The sequence below is a fragment of the Mesoplodon densirostris genome, chromosome 1 (genome assembly GCF_025265405.1).
Source record: "Mesoplodon densirostris isolate mMesDen1 chromosome 1, mMesDen1 primary haplotype, whole genome shotgun sequence".
NCBI classification, from domain to species: domain Eukaryota; kingdom Metazoa; phylum Chordata; class Mammalia; order Artiodactyla; family Ziphiidae; genus Mesoplodon; species Mesoplodon densirostris.
The window spans coordinates 111,442,549-111,463,467 of NC_082661.1; the positions used below are offsets into that span (position 1 = coordinate 111,442,549).

Below are 20,919 nucleotides of genomic sequence, written 5' to 3' on the forward strand. Positions count from 1 at the left end.
CAAGTAATCACCCTCTCTCTTCCCATTTTCTCAACTACTAGTGGTCCTCAACCACCGCTCACTTCCTTCCACACTACTGCTCTGCTCAGGACTCCACGGCGTCTGCTGGCAAAGCCAGCACCCACCTTCCAGTCTCTGCCTTAGCAGTCCACCATGTTTGCACCACTGGCCACCCACATTGGGCTGGGACCCTCTATTTCCTAGACCGCTGGGACGACCCCATTCAGAATGAGGCAGCTCCCAGCTCTTTGCTTCTGGGTTTCTTCTGTCGCTCCTCCCCGGCGTCTTCTCAGCCGGGCTGTCCTCTCTGATTCTGCCTCTGTCTTCATGCTTACATGTTTGAAAGCCTATCCTTCTGTCTCCCCTTCCGTCCATCAAACCATCTTTTCCTTTAAAGTCCTCAATGCTATCATCCAATCTCTGTCTAGGCTCTTCTCTCATAAATCTCCTCATTCACACGCCTTTGCCCCCTCTGCCTGTCACCTCTCCCACTCTTCTTTGCTTGACGTTCTTGTTCATCGTTCCAGACTCAATGCAAACATCAGGTCCAGCGGGAATATTCACTGCCTCTCCAGACGAGGCTAAGTCCTTCAAAAAATTTTTTTTAAGTATAGTTGATTTACAGTATATTAGTTTCAGGTATACAGCATAGTGGTACAGTATTTTTACAGATTTCACTACATTAAAAGTTATTACAAGATAATGGCTATAATTTCCTGTGCTCTAAAATATATGCTTGTTGCTTATCTATTTCATACAAAATAATTTGTATCTCTTAATCCCCTACTCTGACCCTCCCTGCTTTCCTCTCCCCACTGGTTACCAGTAGTTTGTTTTCTATGGCAGTGAGTCTGTTTTTTTTTTCTTTTATTTTTTAGATTCCACATATATCATACAGTATTTGTCTTTTGCTGTCTGACCCATTTCATTAAGCATAACATTCTCCAGGTACAAACACATTGCTGCAAATGGCAGAATTTCATTCATTTTTATGGCTGAGGAATATTCCATTGTATGTATGTACCAATTCTTTATCCATTCATCTGTTGATGGACACTTGGGTTGCTTCCATGTCTTGGCTACTGTAAATAGTGCTGTTATGAACATTGGGGTGTGGATATCTTTTCTAATTAGTGTTTTTGTTTTTTCTGGATATACAGCCAGGAGTGGAATTGCTGGATGATATGGTGGTTCTATTTTTTGTTTTTTAAGGAACCTCCATACTGTTCTCCATAGTAGCTGCAACAATTTACATTCCCACCAACAGTGTATGAGGGTTCCTTTTTGTCCACATCCTAGCCAACGTGTGTCATTTGTGGACTTTTAGGTGATGGCCATCCTGACTGGTGTGAGGTGATCTATCATTGTTGTTTTGATTTCTATTTCTCTAATAATTAGTGGTGTTGAGCATTTTTTTCATGTGCTGGTTAGCCATCTGTATATCTTCTTTGGAAAAATGTCTATTCAGGTCTTCTGCCCATTTTTTAATTGGGTTGTTTGGTTTGTGATATTGAGTTGGATAAGGTGTTTATATGTCTTCATTATTAACCCCTCATCAGTCATATCATTTGCAGATATTTTATCCCATTAGGTAGAACGTCTTTTTGTTTCGTCAATGGTTTCCTTTGCTGTGCAAAAGCTTTTAAGTTTAATTACACTCCTCTTGATTATATTTGCTTTTATTTCTTTTGCCTCAGGAGACAGATCCAAAAAAATATTTCTATGGATTACATCAAAGAGTGTTCTGCCTATGTTCTCTTCAATGAATTTTATGGTCTACAGGATTTAGGTCTTTAATCCATTTTGACATTATTTTTGCATATAGTGTGAGGAAATGTTCTAATCTCACTCTTTTACATGTAGCTGTCCAGTTTTCCAAGCACCACTTATTGAAGAGACTGTCTTTTCTCCACTGTATATTGCCTCCTTTGTCATAAATTAATTGACCATAAATGTGCAGGTTTACTTCTCAGCTCTTTATTCTGTTCCACTGATCTATATGTCTGTTTTCATGTCAGTACCATGCTGTTTTGATTACTATAGCTTTGTAGCACACTCTGAAGTCTGAGAGGGTGATACCTCCAGGTTTGTTCTTTATTCTCAAGATTGTTTTGATAATTTTGTTTTTTTGTGGATCCACAGGAATTTTAAGATTATTTGTTCTAGTTCTATGAAAAACATCATGGGTATTCTGATAAGGACTGCATTTGATCTGTAGATTGCTTTGGGTAGTATGACCATTTTAACAATATTCTTCCAATCCAAGAGCACCGGATATCTTTCCATTTCTTTGTATCATCTTCAATTTCCTTCATCAGTGTTTTATAATTTTCAGAGTATAGGTCTTTCACCTCCTGTTTATTCCTAAATGTTTTATTCTTTTAGATGCAATTTTAAACGGGATTGTTATTTTTTAGTCTCTCTTTATGGTAGCTCATTATTAGTCTATGAAAAAGCAACTGATTTCTGTATATTAATCTTGTATCCTGAAACTTTGCTGATTTCATTTATTAATCCTAAGATGTTTTGGTGGGTGTGGGGTGGCCACGACTGGGGAGAAGACTCAGCTACAGGACACATAGGAGACCCAGTCCCGGGGCAGAGCCTGCATGGGGTGGCGGCGGCCACTGTGGGCGTTTACTCAAAAGCAGTATCTCAGGGGCTTCCCTGGTGGCGCAGTGGTTGGGAGTCCGCCTGCCGATGCAGGGGACACGGGTTCGTGCCCCGGTCTGGGCAGATCCCACATGCCGTGGAGCGGCTGGGCCCGTGAGCCATGGCCGCTGAGCCTGTGCGTCCGGAGCCTGTGCTCCACAATGGGAGAGACCACAACAGTGAGAGGCCCGTGTACCACAAAAAAAAAAAAAAAAAAAAAAGCAGTATCTCAGAAGCATCCCAGATCTCTGAAGATGGCTGCTCCGCCATAGCTCACCCCACCAGCCCTTCTTCAAAGGTACCTGCTCTGTGGTGTGGGCTGGCTACCTTCTGATGGCCTGTCCCCACCGCACACCGCCCTCCAACGCTGGCTGGGGGTGGCACCCTCTAATCTGCAGAACCATCCTGTTCCTCTACCAGCTTTGGCATTTCTTTGGCTTCTTCCTAGTTTTCTGCTCCTTTGTGGCTTTATGCCCTTTTTGTATTCCTTCATTATTATTTTCTTGTGGTGTTTGAAAGGGGGAGAGATAACACGTGTGTTGAAATTGCCACGTATAACTAGCAGTCCTAAACTCATTTACTCCTAAATATCTATAATTTGAATGAGCCTGATAATGGGTTTCTGAATCTGAGCTTTCCTACTTACCACCTCCTTAACCTTGGGTTAGTTACATAACCTTTCTTAACCTCAGCATCCCCACCTCACCCACCCCTAAAATATATATAATACATTTATCATCATTAACCTGAGAGAGACGTTATAGTTGAAGGCAGGCATATTAATGACAACGACAACAAAAAAAACTCAACGCAAGACAAAAAGGGAGTGAACATCAAATAAACAGCATTATGGGGCATTTTGATTTTAAGCCCAACAGTCTGATAGTTCAAGAGTCATACTAAAGGAGATTCATACTTTTCATCTCAAAAGCTGATCTGTAATCAGAGGTTACATAGCATTCAGAGTAGTCTTTTAAAGAAAGTAGTGGCATACATAATATTTTACTGAATAACTTCTACCAGTAACTAATTTCTTTTTAAATGAGGGGAACCCAAAATATGTATATTACCCTATCCACCAAAGATGGCAGGCAAATTAGTGAGAAAAACAATTTTTTCCTTAGTGTCTACCTCTCCAAGCCATGACCCGCACTTGTTTTTGATTTTCCTCTCTCTCACACAGACACACACTTTTTGAACGCAAGCAGAGAAGACATTTCTGCTACGTACAAACCATCACACATTTGGACTTGCCAGTTCTAAGGCCCCGTAGCTATCTTCTAAGGGATCTCTCCGTGCTTTCAGTCTCACCAAGAAATACAGCAGGTTACCTGGACGTGTTTCTAAAGAAACCACAATCTTAGGCTGCGCACTGTCACATTCTGTCTAGCTTTCATACGGGGCATTCTGCACACGGTGGAGATTAGAGCAGGGAAGGTGCTCCCTATGGCCTCCAGGAGGGAGCCAAGGGGACCCTCTCAAATGACACCTGGTCCCCTTCAGGACAGCTCAGCCTGTTCATCTGCATCACAAGAGCCTTCCCCTCTGTGGGCACAGGACAATGAGCCCCTCACCCACTTGAGCCCATCATTATCCCAAGCCCTTGATTTCCATAAAGTTGCTTCAAGGGGGAATCAAATAAAATCCTTCCTTGGCAGAATGGAAGCTGTGAAAAGACTGGAAAAGCTGAATGAAAATCTACATATTGTGCAAATACAACAGGGCCAGATTAAAAAAAAAAAAATTGGTTAACAAGATTTCAGCGTAGGAAATGAGATTCAGTTTATCTCTGTGGTGCACTTTGGCTGCTCAGTAAAGAAAAGAAAAAATTCTAACTCAGAGGAGTTTTTTTAAAATAAAAAGGGGTACGTTGAGCCTTAGCCCAAAGGCTGCTTCCAGGTACTGTCGTATCTTGGAAGGGAGAGGTATTGGGTCCATCACTCATGGAATGAACAGGTGAGGATCACAACTCTACACACCTCCCGAGGCCAGTATGTAAAAGAGAAGCCCCGTGGCTCTGCCTCACGTGGTTTCTCGGAGGTATCAGCACCATATGGGCCACGGCACAATCAACAAGCCCACAAGAGCCCCTAGCAGCTGTGGACTATGCCCCATCGCCCTGCATTGGTTAGTACTCACAGCAGAAGCTTTCCTTTAACGGTGCTTTGTTCTTTCAATAGCCAATTGATCATTTAATTGTCAGCTCACTGCCTATCTGGGTTAAACCCATGGCTGCAGGTGGCTGCTGTCTAAGCTCCTACCTATGATGTATCTTTTGTCACTTTCTCCTCCAAACAACTGTTAAATCACCTCCCCCATTCCAGGAGTTATAAAGACGTGAACAGGGAATGATGAATACATAAATGGACGAATGAAGAAAACAACAGGACATGCTTTTGCAGATAATAACATTAAGAGTCATTAGAGAAGCTCAAGGAATCTCAAACTCCCTGCTAATGTTTCATGGATTAAATTACCTAATTTGATGGGGAAAATGATGCATTTTTGCTATGTGGATTCTTTGACCAAAATTTAACCAAAGCATTAGCTGAGCTTGAAAAATCTGAGGTATTACAGTGAAAATAACAATATTAAACATACCTTATGTAAATTAACTCATTCATCTCCCTACCTATGATCAGGTATTCCCATTTTACAGATGGTAATACTGAAGCTGAGAAGTGAATGACGTGCTCAAGGTCACAAACCCCTGTGACAGAGTCAGGATGCAAACCTTGGCAGTCTGGCTTTAGAGCTCTCTCACGTAAAGCAACTCAAGGGTGATGAGGTTACCATGAAGATTTAAATTATAAAAATCAACTCTGCACAGTAAAATGAACACAACTTAAAGATGAGACAACAAATCTGTCCTGAACATAAGGATGGTATCTTGGAAGATGCAATTTTAAGAAAACCTTGAATAAAAAGTGCTAGTCTGGGGACTTCCCTGTTGGCGCCGTGGTTAAGAATCTGCCTACCAATGCAGGGGACACGGGTTTGAGCCCTGGTCCGGGAAGATCCCACATGCTGCAGAGCAACTAAGTCCATGCACCACAACTACTGAACCTGCGCTCCAAAGCCCATGAGCCACAACTACTGAGCCCACGTGCCACAACCACTGAAGCCCGCGCACCTAGAACCCGTGCTCTGCAACAAGAGAAGCCACCCCAATGAGAAGCCGACACACGAGGAGTGGCCCCTGCTTACCGCAACTAGAGAAAGCCCGTGCACAGCAACAAAGACCCAACGCAGCCAAAAACAAAAATGAATGAATGAATGAATGAATGAATGAATTTATTTTTAAAAAGTGCAAGTCTGGAGAAGTAAGGAGCTATCAAAGACCTCCTTTGATAATGCATAATTTTTAGCGTTATTTGCTACAAGAATGGGAAGGAGAAAGAAAACACTACGAGAGCAAAGAAAAGGGTTCACTGCGTAAAAGCTGAGAGGCCCAGGTCATTATTGAGTGGAGTAGTTGTCCAGCTTTCCTTTTATTTCTTAAGTGAGACAAAGAGCGAAATAAATTTTGGGTTTGAACAAATGCAAGGTAGGTGGGTTTTAGTAAGTTCTAGGTGCTCTGAGACCTTACCTTCCAGAGACCTTGACTTCCAGCTATACTGCACCAGTGTTACCAAATGCCAAGTTCGCGTGCTCAATGCACAGTGAGGCCAAACAAACCCAAACGTCGGAGTTTGGAGTAGAGAAAGGTTTATTGCAGGACCATGTAAGAAGACGAGTGGCTTGTGCCCCAGGAGCCCCCAAACTCCTTGAAGGGCTTTAGAGCAAAGTGCTTTTAAAGGCAAGGTGAGGGAGGAGTGTGGTTAGTTGTTGCAAACTTCTTGGGGTCAGAATCCTTTGTTCTTGCAGCTGTCCACGGAGGTCAGGTCACCATGTTCCCATAAACCTCCAACAAGACAAATGTTCTTCTCTGTTCTGCAACTTTTTATCTCTATATGAATGGGAAAGTGCTACACCTTTAAAGGTCAGAGCCTTGAGAATGGGCTCTCCTGTATATTTCAGGCTATAGGCAATATTCTTAACTTGTAGCAAAAGCAATAAAATACAAAGGCTAAAGTCAAAGAAACAGATCTAATATGGAGCCAGATTTGTTCTTCCTTATTATACCAGTAGCAAAATGCAAGGAAGTTTTCCCAGTTAACTGCCGCATGGGTCAAACTATAGAGGAATATTAGAGTATTAATAACTCTTCCTAGAGAAATATGAGAGCATCAGTTCCTCCTCAGTAACTGACTGAGCACACATCTAAGGACAAAGGATGATAGGATGAACTAGCATACCGTTCTAAAATGCTGCAGGGGATGGGAACTGTGACCTCCCAGCACAGCATACATGTTTCCCAGCACCGCCCCCCTGCCCCCTCAGCCACATGGAACCCATATGACTATAACCCACAGGCTGAACCCCCTGTGCAGCTGGGTGATTCCTCCGTGCTAAGAGCCCCCCTGGACCTCCACAGGAGTTCTGTTTGTGGAGGTACTGGCCAGGCACTACGGTTAAGAACTGAGTTGGTTGTGTCCGCTAAAGGAAGAATTTGCATCCCAGAACAGTACAATTGTTAGGTGGTACTCAGTTCTCCCATATGAATTTAATAGCGTCCAATTCGCTATTAATTTTCTTCAGTGACTGTATAAAACCAGAGGGGGAAAAAAAGAAAAGAAGCCACCAGGCATGAAATTCAAAGCAAATGCAGCCATGCATCACTCAGCAATGGGGTTCATTTGATATGTAAAAGTATCCTCCTGCCCACAACTGCCACATTAGTGAAACTTAAGTGAATGTGTTTGGAATGGAGTGGCAGACTTCACCAGACACCTTTCCCCCGGGGCCCACCCTGCCATATGGTTCTACTATTTTCTCTCTTCATCTTTTTAACCATTAAAATAAAGTCCTGCCCTTTAAACGCTGCACCGGTGGTGGGGACACTAGTTTCTTTTTAGAGAGAAGTCTCATACATTTATTTAAGAAATCCTGCGAGGACAAGGATATATACTACGTAATAGGCACTGTTCTAAGCCCTTTACAGGAGATATTTTAACATTTTTATTATGATCCCCTTTTTAGATGATTAACTGAGGCACAGAGAAGTTCATGAAGTTGTCCAAGGGCTTCCCTGGTGGCGCAGTGGTTGAGAGTCCACCTGCCAATGCAGGGGACACGGGTTCGTGCCCCGGTCTGGGAAGATCCCACATGCCGCAGAGCGGCTGGGCCTGTGAGCCATGGCCGCTGAGCCTGCGCGTCCGGAGCCTGTGCTCCGCAACGGGAGAGGCCACAACAGTGAGAGGCCCACATACGGCAAAAAGAAAAAAAAAAAAGAAGTTGTCCAAAACTGAGTTGGGATGTAAACCCAAGAGTCTGATTTCAGAACAGTCTATGTTCATTACATCAAGATATGCTGCCCTGCCTGCCAGTCACAGGCCTCCAACTACAATGAGAATGGACAGACACCGCTGCCCACTGGCAGAAAGACAATTCCCCAGCCACAAAATAGTTGGTTGGTATCAAAAGGGGCAAAAGAGTTATTATACATATTTTAGAAGAATCCTTTGTTTTTATTTGTTCATTTAGCAGATGCATGTACGAATAATATGCTTCAGTTAAAATATTAAGTACAAAGATTACCATTGGAGAAAAGGGTAAATTTACATAGAGCTGGGTAACAGTAGTTAAAAAAATTAGTGAACTTAAAGATTTTTACAGAAAAGAGGCCCTGGAGAGAATGCCTGGAGGTGCTGCATGCATATCCAGCAGCCAGGGCTGGGCCAGACACAGGAAGGGCCTTCAAGGCTTAAGGGCTGGCATCTTGGGGTGTAATAAGGGAACAACAAATCTGACTCCATACTGGATGTTTCTTTTACTTTCACCTTTGTATTAATACTCTAATATTTCTGTATAGTTTGACTGATGTGGCAGTTAACTGGGAAAACTTCCTTGCACTTTGCTACTGGTGTAATAAGGAAGAACAAATCTGCCTCCATATTAGATCTGTTTCTTTGACTTTAGCCTTTGTATTTTATTGCTTTTACTACAAGTTAAGAATGTTGCCTGTAGCCTGAAATATACAGGAGAGCCCATTCTCAAGGCTCTGACCTTTAAGGGTCTAACACTTTTCTATTCATACAGAGATACAAAGTTACAGAACAGAGAATAACATTTGTCTTGCTGGAGATTTAGGGGAACATGGTGACCTGACCTATGTGGACAGCTGCAAGAACAAAGGATTCCGAGACCAAGAAGTCTGCAACAACCAGCCACACCCTTTCCCCTTCCGGTATAAAAGAAGCCTCAATTCTAACTCAAGTTAAGATGGTTCTTTGGGACACTAGTCCACCTTCTTCTAAGTCTGCTGGCTTTCCAAATAAAGTGGCTATGCCTTGCCCCAACAAGTTGTTTCTTGATTTATTGGCTTGTCATGTGGTCAGCTGTCTGACCTTGGACTCGGTAATAGGGGCAGAAATGGACCTTGGAAAGGCCAGTCTTACACCCTACATTGTGGTATGGATATTGCTTCTGTTGGAAACCCAGTCTGCTCAGAAGCAGCTAAACAGTCTTTTCTGAAAAATTCCAACCTTTTCAAAAAGAATTCCAATCTGCCCACACCTAAGACGTCTTGTAAAGCTACGATGGGAAGGGGAAATCAAAGAGTTCTTTGTCCTATTCATGGACACATGACGGAACTATAAACACTAGGGCCCCTAAGCACCAGGCAGTGGGGAGAGAAGAGGGCAAACTAAGACTCTCTTTCATACACACTACAGAGTCTGCCCCATAAAACCAATTCAGCTCTTTACAAAGGATTTCTGCTAGATACATACTTCTTTTGTTGTACTTGTCATAGAAAATTCCAAAAAAAAAAAAAAATGAGCTGGGCACAAAGGCCTCCTTCAGAGAGTTCAGTGAAGATTTGGGAACCAGAGTGCCAAGGACATCCCAAACAGCCCTTCACAGCCACCTCACCTTAACCTGCAGATTTCAGGGGAAATTCAAAGAGAATGTCTTTGTGCATTTCAATGCAGAAACAGTAAATTCTAGGGCTTCCCTGGTGGCACAATGGTTAAGAATCTGCCTGCCAAGGCAGGGGACATGGGTTCGAGCCCTGGTCTGGGAAGATCCCACATGCCGTGGAGCAACTAAGCCCACGCGCCACAATTACTGAGCCTGTGCTCTAGAGCCCATGAGCCACAACTATTGAGCCCGCATACCACAACTACTGAAGCCCACACGCCTAGAGCCCATGCTCCCCAACAAGAGAAGCCACCGCAATGAGAAGCCCGCGCACCGCAACAAAGAGTAGCCCCTGCTCGCCGCAACTAGAGAAAGCCCACGTGCACCCCAACAAGGACCCAATGCAACCAAAATAAATAAATTAAAAAAAAAACAACTAAATCTAGCTTATTAAAAAAAAAAAAGAGTAAATTCTAAAGCTTAACAATTCCCCTGCCCCTCAAGGTAAGTTTGAGAATGATACTCATGGCAAGTGTGTACAGGAAGGGCCCTAGAGGTTTGCTGCTTTTAAGAACTGTATCAATTTTTTTCTTTCTTCTTATTTTAAAGATTCTCATTTTAAATATATCAGGAGAACTTATAACTTACATTTTTTAAAAAATTAAGTAAATGATTTTTAAATTGTTTTTGATTTATAGAAAAGCTGCAAAGATAGCAGAGAGTTCTCTTAAACCACTCACCCAGTTTCCTAGCTGTTACCAGCTTACATACTTTGGTATATTTGTTCAATTAATGCACCAATATTGGTATATTATTATTAACTGAAGTCCATAGTTTACTCAGATATTTTTAGTTTTTACCTAGTGTCCTTTTCTGTTTGAGGATCCCATCCATAACACATGACATTGTCATAGTGTCTCTTTAGGGTCCTCTAGACTGTGACAGTTTCTCAGACTTCCCCTCTTTTGATGACCGTGGAAGTTTTGAGGAGTACGGGGCAGGGATTTTGTAGAATGTGCCTCAGTTGGGATGTGTCTAATGTTTTTCCCTAAACAGACTGAGGTTATGTTTTTGGAGAGGAAGACCACAGAAATGCCATTCCCATCACATCAAGGGTACAAACCATCCACATGATTTGCCCCTGTTGATGCTGACCTGGATCACCTGGCTGGGGCAATGTTTGCCAGGCTTCTCCCCTCTTCCCACAGTCCATCCTTCGGAGGTGATTCACTAAGCACAGCCCACATTCAAGTGGAGAAGGGGAAGGCCATGACTTAAATTTCTATAATTTTTCAAGGTTTATGAAATTTAAACGTTTTTTATAGCAATTTGCTTTTCAAGTAAAGATCTGTTGTTAAAATGAATGTTCATTGGGCTTCCCTGGTGGCGCAGTGGTTGAGAGTCCGCCTGCCGATGCAGGGGACACGGGTTCATGCCCTGGTCTGGGAGGATCCCACATGCCACGGAGCGGCTGGGCCCCGTGAGCCATGGCCGCTGAGCCTGCGCATCCGGAGCCTGTGCTCCACAACGGGAGAGGCCACAGCAGTGAGAGGCCTGCATACCGCAAAAAAAAAAAAAAAAAGAATGTTCATTAACATATTTGACATGAGTAGTGTTGCAGGTGGAAGAAATATAGGTCTTTTTATCACTATGTTTCTGTCAAGTTGAAAGATTTTTCTTTGAAGTAAAGCAAATACAGTCATTAACTCTTCTGCCCAGATCACGGTTGGCAAATACCTGGCATCTCCCCATGCGCCCGCGGCGGATGATGATCATTGCTAATGGCTCTTAGAGTGCTGATGCAGCTGTGTACACAATGATAGAAGTACCAATGAAGGAAGCATGAGCACCCAAAGCAAGCTCCACATACATCCATTTACCTGCATCAGGAAAAGCCTAGCAGGATAACGATGAAACTATTCATGGGAATTGTGTCTTTCTTATGGATTGGAGGGGTTTTCTTTCTCTTTCTTTTGCTTCCCTACCTTTCCTTATTTTCCCATAATGATCATATATATTTATACGCCATTTAAAAATTCTAAACCAAAAAAAAAAAAGATAAATATTGTCAATCTTAGTATTCCCTCCACTCCCCACATCCATAGGAACATACATAATGCTCCCAAAGGCTCAGACACAATTCAGCCACTTTTCACTTCACTCCTGAGTTATCAAAGAGGCGCAGCTTTATCCTTCTCCCTGGTTTGACCTCCATTTACCCCAAAGTGACTTACCTCGTCTTCAGGAGCCATTCTTGTGTGCGTGACCTGAAGCAAGGCACTGGGCAGCTTTAGAGCTCCTGAGTAACTCTCAGGTACACTATTGCCTAAAAAGCGCAAGACACACAGAAACCCACAGCATCCCTCTGCTGTCCGCGTGGCTCCAGCCCCAGTCACACTCCGGACAGTCAGTTGCTGGCCAGCGGCTCTAAGTGGCTCTAAGCCCCAGGAGGTCTGCTGTGCTGCAAGGGAAGCTAAAGGCAATTCAAACCAAGACCACAGGTGAAATCCCCATCTAGGGGGCCCTAGCTCCCAGGAGGGAACTGCAGTTTCACTAGAGTTCCATGAGGGACAGAGTGGCCTGGCACACAGCACCAGGGTCATCGCCAGTGAAAGGAAGGGACATTCGAGAGCATTCACTAAGCTTGCTACAATCCGGCTCTTTTAAAAAGTTGTTTCACTGAAGGCTACAGAGGGATTTGCCCAGACAAGCAATGCTGCCCACAGGGCACCGTGGCAGGCCACTCCCCTGCATAAATCCCTTTGCAAAGTTATTCAAAGCCGTTCAAAGACTATGTGTCATAGGAATACACCTCGACATAAGGACAGCCATCTCATGTTAACTACCCAATAAAGAGTCAACCAGTGTGATGAATTGGGCGATTGGGGTTGACATGTATACATACACTGATGGGTATAAAACTGATGACTAATAAGAACCTGCTGTATAAAAAAATAAATAAAATGAAATTAAAAAAAAAAGAAGAGTCAACCACCTGATTAAAGCTGAAAAGTTTACCTATGACAACTGATGGAGGCATCATCACTTGAAAGAAGGGAAAGAAAGAGAGAAAGAGATTCAGAGAGCTGGGTCTTTTAAACCTTTCCCAGCGACTGGGAGCCATGTCATTCTTTTGAAAATGAACTTTCACACAGAACAATGAAGAATGGAGGAAAAGAAAAGGCGTTCTGGAAAGTATCAAAAGATTCCTTGAAAGCCTGCTTCCAAAGAGAAGAACTGAGTGAAGGGAAAAGAGGAAAAGGGAAAGAAAAAATCTGCAAAAATGCTCTGTGACAGTCTGCCCAGGGCCTCTGTTTTTAAACACAATGCTGTTCCTGCAACTTGTGATGTGTTGGCAGATATAAACTCCAGTGGTTGAAGCTGGTGTGAAAAATGGGGGGAAATCATTCATTTAATCATTGCACTTTATCTGGCAGACATATGCTTTTGTGATCCTTGGGAAAAAGCTGGGCTCCAGTCCCACATGTAGGAGGCCTCGGCCACCTGGCCGCTGGCAATCCGGCCTGCTGCCTCTGCCTTTAGCCCTTAATGGCTCTACAGAGAGACCAGCGAGAGCAGCAGCAGCTGCTATTGCAGGCAATTGCATTTTGAAGTCACACAGGCCCACAGGGGAAGAGCCAAATATAGGAGGAAGCAGGCACAGTCCAGGGCTGCAGGGAGAGAGCGCAGAGTGGCAGGGCTGCGCTGGGTCTGATTCTGTCTCCTCCTGTTCTGTCCTGGCCCCCGGGTCCCATCAGCCATACAACAGTCACCGTGCCCAGCACAGAACTGCAGCACAAGACAAAGGACCTCGGGGACGGCTGTCCCGCACCTTCATTGCGCAGGCTTACCGCAGGAGTCTAGAATTTGGCTGTCTGCCTCATTCACAGACCCAGAGTGAGCCCAGCACCCCGGAACTGATAAAGCAGTCTACACCCACTTACAACTCACCACAGGGCATCTACTCTCAGATTTTTCTTATTTATGTTTTATTGCACATTCAAATCTACCAAGTTTGATGATGTCACTTCTAAAGCCCTGGAAAATCCTCAGTAGCAAATCAGGAAAAGTGGAGGAGATAAACCACTCACAGGCAACTCTTTACAATTATCAGGAAGTGACAGAGTTCAAGAGAAAAACTACAAAAAAACAGTCAAGAGAATTAAGAGAATCTAGCAACCTAAAATTATCTCGTGGAACAGACCTTCAGGACATTAAACGGGTCAGATGGCGGCAACCCTGCCTGGGTCCAGAAAACATCAGTTCTTTATTCCATATACATTGCGTAGACTTAACACACTAAGATGTGCAAAGGAGTACAACAAATGAGATGTTGGCACTAAGTATTTGCATACATACACATGTATACGGATAGATACACATATACAATTTTTACATTCTGATATTTTACACGGTGAATCGCAAACCACTTACAAACCTTAGAATGACTCATCGCGCCTAAGGATTTCAGGGCATAACAATTCCAACAGACTATTTTATTGCTAGCATTGACAGCCATGGCTTCGTCGAATAAAAAATAGCTTAAGCAGGAAGCCTATTTCTCCATGGCCTCCCTTTCCAAAAATAACTAAGTTCCACCTCGAGAGCATCCGTGAGCAGAGTTTTATAATCCTCTGCCCCTGGGTGAACAGTCCTGAGGGCCATGAGTTATTTCCGGCACAGATTAAAAAGAAGATCCAAGATTCTGTGCATTCACTGGCTGGAAGGCAGTAACGTCACAACGGTGATGCTGAGCCCACCAGGAGCCAGGGCTGAGACGGGAGTGTTGGGGACACAGCCAGGGAATCAAGATGTTGACCAAGTTATTTCAGTCCCATCATGTCATCCGTACAAGACCAGAAAGACAACTCAAACTATATGACCAGTCGCAATTCAAACGCCTGCTTATTTAGCTATGTTGCTTATCAACATTCTATTCATTCCATTGATTTATATGATTTCATAATATTATGATTATGGATGACTGGTTAAATCTGGATTGATGCAAAGGGGGGGATTATTAATTTAATAATTGCACTTGGTCCAGCTTGCAGTCCAGGGGAAAAAGCACTAAGAAGGCTCCAGGGACCGAAGTGGAGGGAGTGACCTCCCGAGGTTAGAGCTACACCCCGACCCAACCTCAAAAAGAAACAGCTGGAGTCAAAGATTGCAGGCAAGCATTCTGAAGATAGAAACCAATACTAAATAAATTCTAAGTACAGTCAGCTGGCATTTATCCACACCAGAAGGCACAGAAGGAGGAGAGGCCCCCCGAGACTCACTGGGCCACCTCTGCTTCCTTCATGCTCTAAGAGGTGACACCTGGGAATGGAGGGGGGTGGCAGGCGAAACTGCAAACAGAAAACTAAGCCCCAAAGAGTATGCTGTCCTAGAAGGAAGGGGCCACGGAAGCAAGTCACACCCACTAAGAAGGCAGGGCGAGAGTCCCTGGGTGTTCTATTTGGCGTGTGTTACTGACGTGTGCAAGGAACATGTTTCTCTGTGGGCCTGTAAGACAGAGGGGCTTCTCATGTCCCTGGAATAACTAACGACACATTGAAAGGCTGAGGATTCAACTACATGACTTCTGAGGGATGCATCCTTCAAGGCTAAACATACAAATAAAAGTAAACATCATTTATTCTACACGTACTTGAAGAATTTCTGAAATAACAATACCAAGGAAATATTTGTATCTGAACCTTTAAGCCTATGTGTAAAACTGCAAGAAGACTAAATTTGTCTATCTACTAATTTATACATTCATACATTCTTTCAACAAAGGTTTACTTAGCACTTCCACAAGGCAGAAGGAGCTGTGAAGACATAAAATTAAAAAGATGAAGCAAAGGTGTAGGAGAAAAGTACAGAAAAAACTAGAGGGAAAAGAACCAGAACTATCCACTGTACACAGTGTAAGAGATTATTCAGAGGAATGAAAGAGCAATGGAGTCCATCAGAGAAGACTTCCTAAAAGGGGTAAACCTCAGTGGAGTCTGACGTTTGTGACGCTCACACATTGGCAGAGAGAAGGAAAGAGCAGACGTTTCCACATCAGGGACTAGGGATCAGCAAAGACAGGGAACTGGGGATTTCTAAAGAAGGGATCTGGGACCTCCCTGGCGGTCCAGAGGCTAGGACTCCGCGCTTCCACTGCGTGGGTCATGGGTTCCATCCCTGGGGGTATGGGTTCCATCCCTGGTTGGGGAACTAAGATCCTGCATGCTGCATGGCGTGGCCCAAAAAATTAAAAAAATAAAAAATAAAGAAAGAAGGGATCAGTCCAGCAGCAATGGAGGCTCTGTGACACAGAACAAGCTCAAACCCAGTGGACCACGGCCTGGGACATGCTCCGACCCAAAGCCGCATACCACACGGGGCCCCTTACCTTTGCCGTAGAAGAACCTGCGGTAGTAATAGGCCCCCAGGTCGATGTGCTCGATGACGTAGCGCCTGACCTTCTCCCTGTGGATTGGCTGGTTCTCCCTGGGCACCTCCAGGACCGAGACGCCCGCGTTGGTGCAGTGAGAGCTGAGTGAGGCCTCGAAGGAGCAGCTTTCCCCAGAACCGAAGGAGGACGAGCTGGCCCTGGACAGCGCGATCCTCCGGTCGCCCTCCCCGCCCGTCTCATTCCGAAAGTAGGGACAGCTGAGCACCAGGTCATTGCTCTTCCCATCACCGTCGTCCGTGTCCAGGTTCTCTTTGGAGTTGAGGTCCTCTTTGCTCCCCAGCGGGGAATCACAGCTGCCCGGCGGGCCCATTGGCATCTGGGTCTGGGATGCCGCCGAGGCCCCGGTGGTGATGTTCTTCCTCTTCCCCACGTTTGCCCTCGTGGCCATGGCTTCGTTGATATTAAACAAGATGCTCTGGACATCATAATGTGCAAAACAGCGCTGGCAGTTCCAAGGGCGGACGCCCCTCTCCAGACGCCCGTCCTCCAGCTCGGAGGCGAACTTGAACGTCTCGTGCTCACTTTTCACGGTCCGCAGCTTGCGGAAGAGGGACGTTTCCATGGACTCCGACTTCAACCTCCGTTGGAAAGGCTTGTCCCTGTCTCTCCCCAGGAGGAGGGCACTGTCCATATAGTCTAATCCTGAGATGTGCACGAATTCGCCTCTAGAAATCTGTGCTGCGGCATGGAGGCTGGGGGAGATTGCAGGGTCGCAGGGGAAGAACTCGGGGAACCCGAACGGGGCCATCACCTTGTGTTCGTAGTTCTCTAGCCGGTACCCTCGGAGCATAGCAAAGAAGTTCTCCCCGGACAAGCCCTGCCGGTCGATGGAAGACGTGCTCCCGTACTCACGGTGCAGGGCGGCCCCGGTATTGGGGTTCACTGCATTTTGGTCTAGGACGTCTTCCGCGTCGATGTCACTAATGGTTACATCACTATTGCTTCTCTGTCTTATGGGGTGCAGCCCTCTTTGCGGAGAGTGAACGAAGATGTCTCCGATGGTAGACTTCGCCTCCACGAAGTCTAGGTCGAGCGGTTCCTCTTGCTGGTGGTCGCTCTGGTTGTTTTGCCCGTTGTGCATAATGGATGTGACACTTTCGTAGCTGGTCTGTGACCGGCTTTCCCACAGGGCCTTGCAGGTCAGCTCCTTGGAGCAGTCCTTTTTAGGAGGCCACTCAGACACCCTTGCTCTGACACCCATCTTGGGCACGGCCGGGGTACCATTAGCCGGACCACCGTTCTCATTGGAACTGGAAGCATTTAAGGAAGTGGTGGGTCCCATGTTGCCATTGATGGCTTTAAATTTTCGAGCAAAATAATCATCGGACTGCATGATTCTGGGAGGACCCTTGAACTTCGAAGAGGCTCTGCCAACCTTGTGCTGCTCTTCTTGTGACTGCCTGGGGTCACTCATGTCTACCGATGACTCAGGAGGCTCCAAGTCTCTCCAGGAAGACTGATGTAAATCTAATTACATTGTTATTTACAAAGGCTTCTTCTAAGAGTTGTATTTTTCCTTGGTAACCAGAAGCAAACATCCCCAGAGTATAGTTTCTCCAAAACCAACTTGCTTCTCAGTCGCTGTAATAATTTTGAACACCTCTGTCCTTTTCAAAAGCATCCCTTAAGACATCTGGCCAGTTCCTTCACCTGAATTAAAAAACAGAAAATAGCCATTAACAATCACTGGAGCTCCAGTTCAATACATTCTCCACGTGATTTCTCATCTGCCCTTCTCTCCAATTCCCCGTAAACTGGCGTGAAGTTTCACGGTTCCGCACTGCTGTTCACACTCTCCTTCTCTCCGGAACACTCTGCCTACTCACTGTACCTGGCTGCTTAAAATTTACACCACACAATCAAGCAGAACCCTCCCACGCTCAGCCCACATCTGAGCAAGGACTGCTTCCTCTATGTTTCCATGGTATCTGCACCTACACCAATCACAGCAGTTTCCCTTATACTCTTACTGCTGCTGTACTGATCAGTCCCCTCCACCAGCTCCTCTAAGCCAGGAGCTATGCCCTTCATCTCAGTATCAACATTTATCTATTGATGTAACCTGGCTTAAATCAGGTAATCAAGCAACATTTCAATTAGTTGTAAGAGTAACACAATGGTCATGGAATTGTTTGAGTATTCTTCAACTTTCTTTCAAACCAGTTAAACTCAAAATGTCCAGCAGCACAAAGGTCAATACAAGGCATTAACAATGAGTTTTCAGAATGCTCTCTTACAAGCAAATAAGAACTCACAGAGATCCCCTGACAGTGAGAAGGAGTCTTCAAGAATCTGGTGTCTAAACAAATACAACTTTCTAGTTCATTACACCACTAGCAAGTTGACAAATGTGCAGGGAAGCTTAGAGATTTAAAACACAATTTACCTTTGTGTCTGGTAGAAACTTGACTTCACCAACTCTCCTCTTTAATTACAAATAATTTTTCAATTTGTTCTATCTTTAATTAGACAAAAATATTTTCCAGGTATTACTATTTCCCGAACTCATGGCTGTCTGGGAATCTTACTGTTGGCACAAGAATAAAAAAAAGAATGACTCTACCATGTCTGAAAATAATGATGAGAATAAAGATGTGATATAGCTGATTTCCCTCAGCCTTCACCAAAGCATAAAAAATAACTGCAACTCAGTTAGGAATAATGTTAAAATTCCAACTAGCTAAACAGTGTAAGGACTCTTTCCAGTGGGTTCTTAACGACTTTGTGATGACCATGTGGTGGTCTCCTGGAATATTTTCTTATGATGGCAGATATTTTCTTATGATGGCAGCTTGCTTTCTTCCCCATTGGGGGGCAAAAAATCAGTCTGGGCATGACAACATGCTGTTTGCTCCCAGGGCAGCTTCATAACTGAGGAAATAATGATATTTTAGGGTGTGGCAAACAGAGAGGGAATGAGCAGTCAGATGCTTCCGTGCACTCAACAGACCAGGACATGCCCAGAGTTCTCAGAGAGAGACCAGAGCTGACGGCATCTTATCTATTTCACTTAAAAGTATTGTATTTAGGGCTTCCCTGGTGGCGCAGTGGTTGAGAGTCCGCCTGCCGATGCAGGGGACACAGGTTCGTGCCCCGGTCCGGGAAGATCCCACATGCTGCGGAGCGGCTGGGCCCGTGAGCCATGGCCACTGAGCCTGCGCGTCCGGAGCGTGTGCTCCGCAACAGGAGAGACCACAACAGCAAGAGGCCCGCATACCGCAAAAAGAAAAAAAAAAAGTATTGTATTTAAACGAACCAGAGATGATTCTGAATCATAGTGATTTCCTCTATAATTTAGATTATCATCAAATCCTTTCCCGGAAACTGAAAAAAAAATGACGACCGAGATATGAAAGAAAACAACTTCTTGCCTAATAGCTCTCTGTTGAAATGGTATTTGATTCACTGTAGTAGGCTTCTGCATAATCTATACATTCTATTAAGTCTCCTGCTTACAGAACACTCAACACAATTTGAAAGGGTAAGAAAAGCTTCTAATGGTTGGTACAGAGCTATGTGAATTCTCAGGAGGCATCAATCTGATACTCATTTTCATTATCTAATACTAATCTGTATCCTTGTTACCAAAGAAAGAACCATGCCCTGTCAAGTACCCAGTTCCAAACACTGAACTGTGACATTTCTAGAAATATAATCAGGAACTAAGTGCTCACCACCTCAAGGAATTAGAAAAAGAACAACAAAATGTACCAAAAGAAACCAGGAAAGAAGGAGTGAAGAAAGATACAAGCTGGAATTAATGGACTGGCAGGGGGTAGGGGATAGAAAGAATAGACAAATCCAAAAGGTGGATTTTTTTTTTTAAGAGTAAGAAAATAGATACACTCCTTCCCAAACCTGAAAAAGGGAAAGAAAGAAAGAGAAAGAAAGGGAGAATAATATTACATACGTTTGGAAATGAGAAAGGAGAAATGACCACACACATAGGAGGTATTGAAATAAATATAAGTGTAAAAGAATTATACCACAAGCAACTCTACAGCAACAAATTTAGAAACATAGAAGAAACTAAGATTTCCTGGCAAAACACAAACTCCCCAAACCCATCCAAGAATGGAAAATTTAAATAGAGTGATTAGCACCAAAGAGAGTAGAAATATAATAATCCCTAACTAAAAATATGATCAATGTATGCACAAAATGCAAAGAGCTACCTTAACCACGACTTTGAAACCCCTTCATCCTCTCATTTATGAGACCAAATGCTATCTAAAAATATAGTTTGTACCTTGCTTTTCTTCCTTTTCCCTGTCGTGGCACACACTGAAATACCAATGTTCCCACAGCACATGGCAGTCAAAGCAGGAAGGTGCTCAAGGCTCGGGGCACAGGTGAGACTCTGGTCCCCCTCCCCAACTCCACCACCAGCAAACCAGCACCTCCCCTTACCAGCAGCCCACTCACACACCCCAGAAGGATGCTCTGAGTTCAAGCCACCTGCCAGGAATGTGTAAAACACAGAAACCTGAAAACTAGGATTAACGTCGACAACACAGACACTGAATAATTTGTTCTGGAAAAACTAACCATAAAGTTATCAGAGGTCATTGGGCTTGGACTCATATCTGAAAACTGATCTTCCAAGCTCTCACATCCGTTTACATTTACAATAGTATCATTGTTTGCAACAGACAGCATTAAAACTACAAAATCTTTATTCCATAGATCTATTATAGAAATGGAAGGGCTTCCCTGGTGGCGCAGTGGTTAAGAATCCACCTGCCAATGCAGGAGACACAGATTCAAGCCCTGGTCCGGGAAGATCCCATGTGCCACGGAGCAACTAAGACTGTGTGCCACAACTACTGAGCCTGCGCTCTAGAGCCCGCGAG

General features: G+C 44.3%; 1 protein-coding gene across 1 annotated transcript in view; it reads right to left on the reverse strand.

Moving 5' to 3' along the window:
* The window catches only part of SIPA1L2 (signal induced proliferation associated 1 like 2), a 110,250-nt gene extending 92,770 nt beyond the window's left edge, over nt 1-17,480 (reverse strand). Inside the window, exon 1 of the mRNA XM_060089950.1 lies at nt 16,004-17,480. Within this exon, the coding sequence (XP_059945933.1) occupies nt 16,004-17,480 (1,477 nt within the window). The remainder of the gene's footprint in view (nt 1-16,003) is intronic.
* Between the last annotated feature and the right edge of the window lie 3,439 nt (nt 17,481-20,919).